The sequence below is a fragment of the Mya arenaria genome, chromosome 1 (assembly GCF_026914265.1).
Source record: "Mya arenaria isolate MELC-2E11 chromosome 1, ASM2691426v1".
Taxonomy (NCBI): Eukaryota; Metazoa; Mollusca; class Bivalvia; order Myida; family Myidae; genus Mya; species Mya arenaria.
This window is the reverse complement of record NC_069122.1, coordinates 5,534,611-5,547,433: the sequence shown is the minus strand read 5'-3', so window position 1 is coordinate 5,547,433 and position 12,823 is coordinate 5,534,611. Positions and strand designations below refer to the sequence as shown.

Below are 12,823 nucleotides of genomic sequence, written 5' to 3'. Positions count from 1 at the left end.
ACACTATAAGCCTAAAAACTAAAATGACTTACATTCTTATCGAAGCACGCGACGAAAGCGCCTTGACCGAGTGAGAGTATAAATAAGCTACACGCACTTTTTGCATTAAAACATGTCACATGATATTCGAATGTCGAAGTAATTTTGTAAACGCTCAATTTAGACCATATTTTGGGCTAAGTGGTTTATTGTTATTGCGTTTCATACATTTTTTATGAAACTCCGACATTAAACATATAGGATATGTTTGGTTAAACATATAGATAAATAAATGAAATTTGCTAGTTTTTCTATGCTAAAGCAGTTAAAACATATTGACTCGAAGTTCTTATATAAGGCCAAAAAAATATAATTGTTTGTTTAGGGTAACCTTCCCAAAATTTCTAGGTAGGGTAGGTAGGGATTTTTTTTTTCAAAATCTGTCGTAAGTTCAGAGTGTTTTCTTGCACATGGCAGTCTTTCCTACATTACTGACATTGCCTGACTTTGTTTTATCATATAAACAATAATTCTGATTAAAATCTGCATTTATCCGCCCTTCGTAACACTCTTTTCGCTAACGAATATTTTTTTTGCTCAGAAACGGAAAAAAATAGTTAGGGTCGGCGCATTTTTATAGGTAGGGTCGGGTTACCCGAAACAGACATATTTTTTTAGGCCTTATTTTGGAGATACATCAATTTTATTGATAATAATCAAAACTATTTAGAATTTTCTTAAAGGGACTAGGCTCTAGAAGTTACAAATGCAAGTTAAAAAGAGAATGTCACACTTACGAACTTAAATCCCAGGTAATTTAAAAAAGCGTCGGTATAAACATCTGTTCAAATCACGTGACTTTCACATGCTAAAATACACACTATAAATTTGGAAGCCATTATGATCTATTTCAAACTGGTAATCTCAACTGAGACAGCCACAAAACACCATTTTAAGTAAAACTATGTATTATCGGCCTCATATTTGCTTGTGTTGACATTTTAGGCATGTTTTGTAGACATAATGTATTTGCCGATTTGAGAACCTTCTTGTGTCGCCTTTTAAGATGCTGTAATAATGGTCCTGTTATTCATCAAATATTGCTCTCAACACAGTACAATACAGCTTGTTAATTCAAACTATTGTATTGTTGCTAATTTATATACAATCAGATGTTTGTTTTAGATATCATAGATGCTCATTTTTATTGTAAATACATTCAAACTTGTTATGATTACTTTGAATTTCTTTTCTCATTAATTTCCCTTATCCGTGCAAATATTGTACCATTCTAAACTCATTACTAAAAACATTTAACCTTAAGTTTGTACCAAAACAACCAAATTGTTTGTATTACAACACCTTGAACCTGATGCCCTAGAGGGTGGCATATAGTTATTTGATCGTCCGTTCGCCCGTCCATCCGTCAGTTCCCACGGTTTCCAATCTATATCTGAAGAACGCTTAAGCCGCGGATAATTGAACTTTGTAGGCAGGTCGGTCGACCAGAAGATAAAGCCTTTTGATTTTGAAGTCAGTTAGTCAAAGGTCAATGTCGTGGTGACTTTAAGGCTTAAGATTACTATCATGACCTTGATTAAAACTCAATTTATTAAAGGTCAGTGGGTCAGGGTCAAGATCATGGTAAACTTAAGTTGTAAATAGGTTTAGATTAAATAAGCTTTGGCTCAGCGACCTCAAACTGTGTAGTATGATTGGTCATGACTAGCAAATGAACCATATTTATTTTCGACATTAAGCTATAAATCTGCTGTCGATCAATTTCATAGCCTCACTTAACATCATGTATTAACCAGGACCGAGGCATACCTTTATCATTTTAAATTGTAAGCATGTACACATGAACGTACACATAGAGGAGACACTTTGGGATTTTGTTTTAAAGAATACAGATATGCAAAACCCATTCTCAAGCATTCTAAACATCAGCATTCACCAGAACTACCAGACACTATGACCAGTTTGAAGTCACATGAACATACACCAATTCTATAATGTATTGTATAGACACGTCCAAGGTAAATCACCGGGAACCAGGACCTCGGAAGAGGTAAGACGAAACCGAGGCTTCATGCCGGAAGCGTGCTTGTTGTAGTTGAAGGTAAAACGCCACTTTCTTTGACGAAGGTACGGGTTATGTAGATACTTTAAGGAAAGGTAATTGTCCCAAATAAATTGGTATTTTAAACTGGAAAACTGGAAATCATCAAAATGGTGGCAGCGTTTTTCGAAAAGAACTGTTGCGATTTCGTTCGCTCCGAAGTGTGTGTGTGCGTGTGACTCAGCTGTTCTGGCTGTGTTCACATTTCCATTTTAGCTTGCTTAGAAAGATTCAATGCAATACAGCTCTAGATAGTTTATGTCTACGAGTATTTAAATTCTCTACTAATATGATTGCGATTCGTCAATTTTTATGCATTTTTCCGAGTTATTTGATGGCCGGTAAAAGCAGATGTGTTTTCAAATGTGCCGCCATTTTGTTTCATCGTTTTTATTTTTAACCTTTGATAGTGGCTTGGACTTTCGCTTCTACAAAATCAGTTTAAATACTCATTTAGAAATGTTGTCAGGTGAATCGGATGTGAAGCCGATTGTTACAAGACTCTCAATATCAATCCATAGAATGGTTACACAAATTTCTTGAAATTAATGTCACATATATATGAACATATATATTGCACCGAAATCTGTCCATTGTTTCAGCAACCATCTTGTCACTGCTACTGTTACTTGGATGCGAAATAATAGGCACCAAACATTAATTAGATCCCTACCAGAATCCAATATTGATGGGGAGGGAAATTGAGGTGAATTTAGTCTAAAGGTCACTCGTTATGCTGAGTGTTCTGGTTTGACAGATGAAGAATGTCTGTCTGCAATCTGATGGTGCCTTTCAGGCATAGCAGCTGATTATTACATTTTGGAAAGCAAATTTCGTAGTCCAATTCGTAAAAGACGTTTTTGGTATTACTGAGGTGTCAGAAACTGACTTACGACCCTAGGAAACTTTTGAGATCCTTGGGGTTTTAAGCACTTGTATGAATGCCCATATTATCAGCAGGGTTTGTAAGAGTATGCTGCATAAAGAATCAAGCAGGCAATACGATTGGTACAAAAGTATTTACAAGTTATCTCTGCTGTGTATTGTTTTAGTACAGAGTGGAGTGAACATTTATATGCCGTTGGTCCGGCTGTATGTAGAACAGTGTATGCATTCCAGGTAACCACGCCCATCCTGTATGTGGGAGTTCTCCTCGGCAAGTCAATGATAATCTCACGTAAAATGTACATTTTCTGCGCAGATGAAAATCGCAGATACAAAACAGATGTAGCAGTTCGATCGAAAAAAAAGGATTTCAAATCGGGTCCATGGCTCCAGAATTCTCAAAGGGCAAACGATTTGATTTGTTTTTCCTTTTTATTCTTATAATCGATTGTTCTCACTCCAATGCGCTGAAATCAATTTTATTAAGATATCACTCATTTGATCTATTCAATTAGTTTATGGCGAGAGATTCTATCGTACCTTCCTGCGACTTTGTATGGTAGCCGTAAAATCTAGTTTAAGTTTCCTGCGAAGAAAAAAAGCCATGCATTTAGTAAAGATGTTTGCGGCTTACGTTTGCGATTTGGTTCCCGCTCTCAGTCTTAGCGCTACTTAGCAACAGTGTTCAAAACAACACATTCTGCCACAGCCAGCTAACATGAGTGACTGTAAATCTTTTCTAAACGCAAAACTGTTTGAATATATTGAAAGGCGTTCAAGGGCTAGTCCTCTCTTGCCATAAGCATAATTGAATATTCGTAGTAGACAAAGTAATCCTAAATCATTCTAGATAGAAGGAACATTAAACATAGGATCCTGAAAAAGCCAGAATGTGTAAACACGTTGATAGCACTAGACGTTGTATCATGTTCTAGTTCTTTGCCACAATCCTTATACGCCTCCAAAAGACCTGGCACGACTTCCCGCCAAAATGATACTTCCCTGGCGTATTGTCGTGCCTCTATAGAATCAATTCTATCCAACACGAGATGCTTCATGGAATCCAACTCGAACTCCGGCCATCTGACCTCGTCGTTCCCAGATGGATATCTGAAAACGTCAATCAATGACCACATGATATAACCGTATCATAAGGGATCTCTGAATTAATCAATCGGGTCACATAAAGCTTTTTTTTGTATAAAAAATAAATAAATTAAATTTTGAACCAGGAACTGTGTTATTCAATTTATTCGTGGGCATTTATTTTTTGGAATTTTTATTTTGCTTATTTTCGTGTAATTGTATTGTACAAAAGTGTTCGTTTTTATTAAACCTATCTTAACATTTTTTTTTAATTCAGCTGAAAATGTTTACTAAAATGCTTTATAAAAACGGCACCTGGTCAATCAGATTGAGGTTATATTGTATTATAAACTTCTGTTCCGATACATTGTTTACAAACATCATCGACGGAATATATATCTGTCTAAACTTAGAGAAACTGTATTCGCGTATAATACTTATATTAAACGTTTTTGAAGTCATCGTCGATTGATTAGTTATATCTGATCATATCTGATCAAGTTGCATCAACGTGTAAGTTGCAACATACTATGTTGCTAAATATGTTAAATAACCAAACAATAGGTGATACAAAAGATCATTTAGTTCACTTTTCGGGCGACGAATTTGTATAAGGCAAATTTGGAAAAGTTGATGGAAAAATAGTTGACAATAACACACATTCTTAAATTACATGAAAATAAATTGATGGCAATTAAAATAATGGCTATGAACTCAACAATAAAGAAATTCATCGTCAAAGATATTTAAAGGGTCACAATATGAGTTGATGCAAACATAATGACTTTGAATTTTAATGAAGTATTATGGTTAACTAATTTGACTTTTATGATCGAAATAATAACAATGTTTTTATAGATAAAAATATATAAGCTTTTATAAATGAAGTATTTCAATCAATAGCTACAATGCCACACATTCCAAGTTAAACAAATGCGCTAATTCATCCATAATACGCTCTTTGATAACGCATTTAAATTAAAAAAATAAAATCGGCATCAACTTATATTGTGCCCCTTTTTAAACTACTGGTACCGGCCTCTGAAATTATTAAAGATTAATAATCAAACCTACCCGTATTTTGCAAAGTTTGTTCAGAGAGGTCGAGCTCCCAGGCAGGAGGTTGATAGTCGCTGATGTTGAAAGCTTCCTTGTAGTCCATCTGGTACCTGTAAAGAATCGAGTCCAAACTTGAATACCGGGTTGTGTAAAATGAAGTGTGAATGGGTAACTATCGAAGTGTCATACGGTCTGTCATTTGGAAATTAGATTTATAGTATATCGCGGTCAACTTTCAGTTAAAGGCCTAGTTTAAGGAATGTTTGGCAGGACAATCCCCTGCTGTGCACCTCCTGCTTATTGCACTGATGTCACAGTAGGGGCCAATTTTATGTTTATTTGTTTATTGGCGCAGGGTCATTTATGGTCCATTTCAAAAATAAAACCTCCAAAATTGCACAGACGGATATTCAGATCGGGGGTATGATTAGACAATTAGGCAATAAGATTAAGATCAATACACAGAGGTTGTGTACAATACACGTTTTTTTTGTTGTTTTTTTTTTTAGGGGGGGGGGGGTAACTTATAGAAGGATTAAACTAGGCCTTAAAGTTGATCTTCATGTAATACTTAAAGCAAATGTTTTGACGAGCTTTTCTAAAGTATTTGGTAAATAATTTATTTTAAGTTTTTGGAAAAGTTTTTACCCGAAAAAAGGTGCCACATCATCAGCATGGTTGGCTTTGGTTGCCCAGTCAGGTATAGGCAACATGTGTTGGTCTATGACTGCATTGAAACTGTAAACCCACGTTCTCGATGCATCTCCTTTTGCGTGAAGGTTTCGCAACTCGGCGCTTTCTACATTGTAAGCGACATCTCCAGCGTATTTTACAAACCTTTCAGTCGCATCATCAGGGTTTGTCCAGTTGGTATACTCAAGTGCAATGCTTTTAAGGACGTGGTGTGGTACCCCCTGGCCAGGAAACACAATTGGAAGCATCATTGGTATGAGAGAATTCTCCATCGTGGTTTTATTTATTCTTACATCGTTAAGTGGACCGTTTGTCATCATTAGAAGATTGGAAAGGCCTTCGTTGCCGTTTAAGCCGTGATATATCCAAGAGATTGCATGAACTCTACCTCGGGGCTACGATTACGAACGGAATCTTTGACGATGTCAAGTGGAAAACGTTTGATAAGATCACCGTCAATTGTTTCGATGAAAGAGATTTCACCGAGTTTGATAAAGTCCGCTATAAATGTTTGTTGCAGATTTACGTAATCTTCAGATGAAACCGTTTTCAAACATTCGAAAATAGCGTCTATTGTGCTCGCATTACATCCTAAATACTCCGCTAACGCGGCTTGTGGAGCAGAGGAACCAAATGTGGACCGTGCAGACCCACTCTGAGAAATCGCCTGATGAAATAAACCTTTGTTTGATGGGTACAAGCTATGAACATTTACACTTACGGCTCCTGCAGATTCTCCGAATATCGTCATTCTGTCAATATCGCCTCCGAAACTCCCAATATTTTCCTTAACCCAGAGCATTGCCTCACGTTGATCCCATAGTCCCATATTCCCCTGGGCGCGTTCGTCTCCGATATTCAGAAAACCAAAAACGCCCAGCCTATAATTGATTGTCACAACTATAACGTTTCCATACGCCGCTAGAACTTCGCCTGGATAAAGCTGGCCAGTTCCAGCGAACAGGCCGCCTCCATGAACCCAAATCATAACTGCATGGCCTTCTTCACGATCCGAAACAGATGTAGGTACGAACACGTTTAGAAACAGGCAGTTCTCGTTGGTAGAATATATTCCAAAAATCGGATATTGCATCTGTGGGCAAGGTGAACCGTATGTGGTAGCGTTGAATGGAGATGTTAAATGTCCATACAGAAGTGGACGCTTAAACCTCATGTCCCCAACTGGAGGCTTTGCGTATGGAATCCCTAAATAAGCGTTGGTGATATATACATTGTTCTTAAACGTCTTGTTGCTTTGTATCCCCTGAATTGTTCCAATCTTAGTTTCAACAGTTGGTCCCTGACAATAACAGCCCACGACTAGAACGAACAGTAAGAAGCATAGTTTAACTCCCATCATGTTTGTTTATGATTTGATTTGCAAATTTAAGAATTTGTACACTAAGTACTATGTTGGACACGAACTTAAAGAAATTGAATTATGAAATGACTACTTACGTATACGCTGTATACTGTCAGCCACCTTTACTTAACTCAATCATAGGGAATAACTGATGCGATGAGTATACGAATATCTCACATGAGATATTCACTAGTGCATAAATAACAAATAGATTGAAGTGTATAAACTAGATTACTGACGCTTGAATTCTGGGACGATGTTTGTAAAGATGAAAATATGTCATTATCGGTTTTAGAAGGATAGGATTTAAAACAATAAAGATATATATTCATACTTAATCCTATTCAGCTGCGTATTTGATGTTTTGCATCAAAGTTCGTTTTGTTTTTATTAAGGTTTTACTTTAGACAAACAAAAAGCTTAAGTCTTTTGCTCCAACATGCCTCATGTTCATCCTTAATCCAGCACCAGCACCAATGTATTCTATTCATTCAGTTTCAATTGTACTATTTACTTAGCAAACATGTATTGTATCTTTGTTGACGCTTATTTACGGTGACAGCACAACAAAATAATAAGCGTCATTTCGACAGATTTATACTTGCAAACCAATGTGTAACTTCTTTGCCGATTTTGACAACTAATGCTTTACTGTACAATTCCTCAACGGCCCGCAATTCAATCAATGATTATCTTACGTAAAATATACATTTTCTGAGCATGTGCAAAACATTTGCAAAAGTTCAACCGATAAATAACAACAACTCACAGCATATCATAAAAAGAACATATTTTAAGAGATATTATTCGTTCTTAAAGTATTTTAATTTGTGTCCATGGCCCCAGATTATTCAAAATGTAAACGACTTTCATGTTTCTTCCTCTTTATTCCTAAGTCTGCGGTAACAAATAAATCAAAGATTCCTCTCACTCAAACCGCTTTAATTAACCTGTTTAAGATATCACTCGTTTGTTCTAATCAATTCGACCGTTTATGACGGGAGATTCTGTATTATCTTCCTGCACTTTATCATAATGGCCATAAAATTCCAACTAATGTTTCTTCCCAAGATAAAACAGTCATGCGTTCAGTAATGGTGTTTAAGGCTAACATTTGCAATTTGGTACAAAGTATCATCATTAATAAATGATTGGGGCACCCAATTGGAATGGTCCGTGAAAATATAGGTTCCCATTGGGGTTTAATCGGTTAAGGCGATCTCAACCTCACAATGTTTGCGACATTTATTTATATTAAATAAAGTTGTGGATAACATAAACCAACGCAAATCACCAACTCACAGAGTTTAACAGAATTTAATGGATGTTTAGGATTAAATATGTGCAGGAAATAAAATAAAAGACCTAAATAAAGGAAAACACAAAGCGAATTAGTGTTGCAAAGATTAACTCACATGGTAATTATATGTTAATTGTTGAGCTAGCAGAAATCGCATAAACTAAATACACTACTTCTGACCATGACATAAAAATACATCCAACAAAAACAAATTAGAAAGTATTAAACATTCTTAAAACAGAATTTATAAGGACAAAAATGTGAAACAACATTTGTTATTAATTAGAACCTTAAATAATCATCAAGAGAAAACATGTGGTCCTTTACAGAAAAGTAATATGTTGTCATCAGCAGAAGGAAATAATCCTATTAGATACACTAATCCTAAATTATACTAAATAGAAGGAACGTAAAAAATAGGATACTGCAATAGCGAGAATAGGTAAACACGTTGATAGCACTAGACGCTGTTCCATGTTTTGGTTCTTTGCCACAATCCGCATTCGCCTCCAAAAGACCTGGCACGACTTCCCGCCAAAATGATACCTCCCTGGCGTATTGTCGTGCCTCTATAGAATCGGTTTTATCCAATACGAGATGCTTCATAGAATCCAACTCAAACTCCGGCCACCTGACTGTGTCGTTCCCAGATGGATTTCTGAAAACGTCAAGCAATGGTCACGTGAAATAACCGTAATATAAGGGATCTCTGAACTTAAAAAAGCAATCAGATGACATTAGTTCTAAGTGAATATTTTCAATCAAGTGAAACTTTACACATTTTTAACAATGTTTTTTTAAATACCCTCTTTTTATCCCATTTAATTGTATGGCTTTATTGTTTGGACTATTTTTGCTTACTTTCAGATTTTTATGGTAAAAACTGTGTCAGTTATCATTAATTTCTACTAAGATTTTTTTTAATAAGTTGACAATTTTAACTAAGATGTTAGATGAATAAGGCCCTGATAAATCAGATTATGTTTATATTGTAAATAACTGCTGTTCCGATTATTTGTGGATCTATTTAATCAAAGTGAAACCGCATTGAAAAAAAATACAAGAGCATTGTATCCACATACACTTGTTTAATATGTGTATAAAGCGTAATTTAAGTTTTCGTTGGTTGACTAGTTCTGACTAACTTGTATTATCATGCAAAGACCTTGACATTGATACCTTCAATTGTGTGGACTAGTTGAATAACCTTTGATTTGATTTGAAACAAAATGTCAAAAAATAGAACATTTATTTTACCTTTTGAGCGAAGTATATATTTAAATGAGGCATTTTTGGCAAAGTGGAAACCATAACAGTGTGTCAAAACATTGAGTCTTAAATAACAATTGTCAATGGTTTATATTCATCAATTCGAACTTCAACGTCATACAGCTTTAAGCCCTACTGATACCAGGCTATGAACATGGATAAAGGTTAGTAATCAAACCTACCCGTATTTTGCAAAGTTTGTCCAGAAGGTCATCATGCGTTCAGAGAGGTCGAGTTCCCATGCAGGAGGTTGATAGTTGCTAATGTTAAAAGCTTCCTTGTAGTCCATCTGGTACCTGTAAAGTATTGAGTCCAAATTTGACGTTCGGTTTGTGTTAAAGTAAGTGTGTATGTGTTAAAACGATGCCATACTGTCTGTAATTCGAAATTAATTAAATATTTGGTAAAGAAAATAATCTAAGATTGTTTGGAAAAGTATTTACCCGAAAATAGGTGCCAGGTCATCAGCATGGTTGGCTTTGGTTGCCCAGTCAGGTGTTGGCAACATGTGTTGGTCTATGACTGCATCGAAACTGTAAACCCAAGTTCTCGATGCATCTCCTTTTGCGTGAAGGTTTCGCAACTCGGCGCTTTCTACATTGTATGCGACATCTCCAGCGTATTTTACAAACATTTCAGTCGCATCATCAGGGTTTGTCCAGTTGGTATACTCAAGTGCAATGTTTTTAAGGACGTGGTGTGGTACCTCATGGCCAGGAAACACAAATGGAAGCATCATTGGTATGAGGGAATTATCCATCGTGGTTTTATTTATTCTTACATCGTTAAGTGGACCGTTTGCCATCATGATCAGATTGGAAAGACCTTCGTTGCCGTTTAAGCCGTTGATATATGCCAGGGATTGCATGAACTCTACCTCGGGGCTACGATTACGAAAGGCATCTCTAATGGTGTCAAGTGGAAAACGTTTGATAAGATCCCCGTCAATTGTTTCAATGAAAGTGATTTCACCAAATTTGATACTATCCATTGCGAATTGCTGTTGCAGATTAACATAATCTTCAGGCGAAACCTTTTTCAAACATTCGAAAATCGCATCCGAAGTGCTTATATCACATCCTAAATACCTCGCTAATGCTGTTTGAGGAGAAGACGACCCGAAGTTCGATCGAGCAGACCCACTCTGAGAAATCACCTGGTGAAATAAACCTTTGTTTGGCGGATACAAGCTATGAACATTTACACTGACTGCTCCTGCTGATTCTCCGAATATTGTTATTCTGTCAACATCACCTCCGAAACTCGCAATATTTTCAATTACCCAGAGCATAGCCTCACGTTGATCCCATAGTCCCATATTCCCTTGGGCGCGTTCGTCTCCGATATTCAGAAAACCAAAAACGCCCAGCCTATAGTTGATTGTCACAACTATAACGTTTCCATACGCCGCTAGAATTTCACCGGGAGTGAGTTGACCGCTCCCAGATATCAGCCCGCCTCCATGGACCCAAATCATAACTGCATGGCGTTCTTCACGATCCGAAGTAGCAGTAGGAACGAACACGTTTAGAAACAGGCAGTCCTCGTTGGTAGAATGCATTCCAAATACAGGATATTGCATCTGTGGACAAGGTGAACCGTAGTTGGTTGCGTTGAATGGTGATGTTAAATTTCCATATGGAAGTGGACGCTTAAACCTCATGTCCCCAACTGGAGGCTTTGAGTATGGAATCCCTAAATAAGCGTTGGTGGTGTATACATTGTTCCTAAACGTCTTGTTGCTTTGTATCCCCTGAATTGTTCCAATCTTAGTCTCAACAGTTGGCTCCTGACAATAACAGTCCACGACTAGTACGAACAGTAGGAAGCATAGTTTAACCCCCATCATGTTTGTTTATGTTTTTGTTTTGCAAACTCGAGTATTTATATACTTTGTTGGACACGTACTTAAAGAAATTGAATTTTGAAATGACTGCTTACATTTCATACTGTAGGCCACATGTACTACTTCATAATGTGAAAATAACTGAAGCGCTGAATACACGTATATTTCACGTGATATATTAACTAGTGCATCAAAAAATACAAATACCTTGTGCTGTATGATCTAGATATTGACGCTTACATTCTGAAACCAAGTTTGTAAAGTTTAAAACAGGCCATAAGCGGTTAAAGTACGTGAGGGATAGGTTTAAAGTAATGTGATAGTAGACATAGTTTTTACTTGATATTGTTAGTTTAAAACTATTATTTCGAAATTGTGTCTGCCAGTTCGTACTTGAATATAGTGTTTATAATTTAAATGAAATGGACCATTTTAAGAATAACCTATTCAATATTGAGTAGTTCATTAGTAGCTCATTAAGTAACGTGTATTCAGTTATGAGATAGATCAAATACAAAAAAAAAGATCAGTAAATATTTCGGGGGCGTAGCTAGAACAAATAAAATATGCAATCCTGGTTTGATACATCCTCGGCATATAGGTTATAAATACGCTTGCCCCGCCACTGTTGCTGGAGTGCCGAGGAAATGCTTGCTATGAGTATAGGGTGGCTATGCTATCAGGAATACATGCCCGTGAGCAGGGAGCGTTTTTATTTCGTTCAGATTCTGGCAAGTCAGTAGTTTGTATAATTCATGAGGCTCGATAAATCATACATAATATTTTATTATTTTCTTCCAGAAAGTTTATTTTTATTTCATAACACGAATCCTCTATATAAAGCTTTTTCTATAGTGCGAACAAGAACTTTAATGAACTGTAAGTTTGATTAGTTCAAAGAGAAAAAAACTACACCAAACACGACATAAAGAAAACAGTAAAAAAAAATAGTTATAGGAACAAATACAACATTATATATAACAAGCTGTTGAAAGAACCGTCTCCATAGACGAATATGCGTTCTTACGATGACCTTCTAGATCGTTTAAAAGCTATTTTTATTATACCTAAGCTGCTAAGAGTGTGAATAATTCTGCTCATCCATTTCTCTGCGTAGACGAGGATGTTGTTGATTTTATAGATAGATATGAGAAAAATGAGTTTGATGTTATGTTTGCAGAATTGAATACTCCCATCAACTCTGATTGTTTACTTAATGAT

General features: G+C 36.2%; 1 protein-coding gene and 1 pseudogene across 1 annotated transcript; both read right to left on the bottom strand.

Annotated features, from left to right (window-relative positions):
- Window positions 1-3,449: 3,449 nt before the first annotated feature.
- LOC128235743 (cholinesterase 2-like) lies at window positions 3,450-7,287 on the bottom strand (annotated as a pseudogene).
- A 1,130-nt stretch (window positions 7,288-8,417) lies between these two features.
- On the bottom strand, window positions 8,418-11,705 carry LOC128234861 (fatty acyl-CoA hydrolase precursor, medium chain-like). The gene is made up of 3 exons (XM_052949423.1): window positions 10,200-11,705; window positions 9,939-10,052; window positions 8,418-9,145 (listed from the first exon to the last, which is right to left on the bottom strand). The coding sequence occupies exons 1-3, from the start codon at window positions 11,603-11,605 to the stop codon at window positions 8,872-8,874; spliced, it is 1,794 nt and encodes a 597-aa protein (XP_052805383.1). The 5' UTR covers window positions 11,606-11,705; the 3' UTR covers window positions 8,418-8,871.
- Window positions 11,706-12,823: the final 1,118 nt, after the last annotated feature.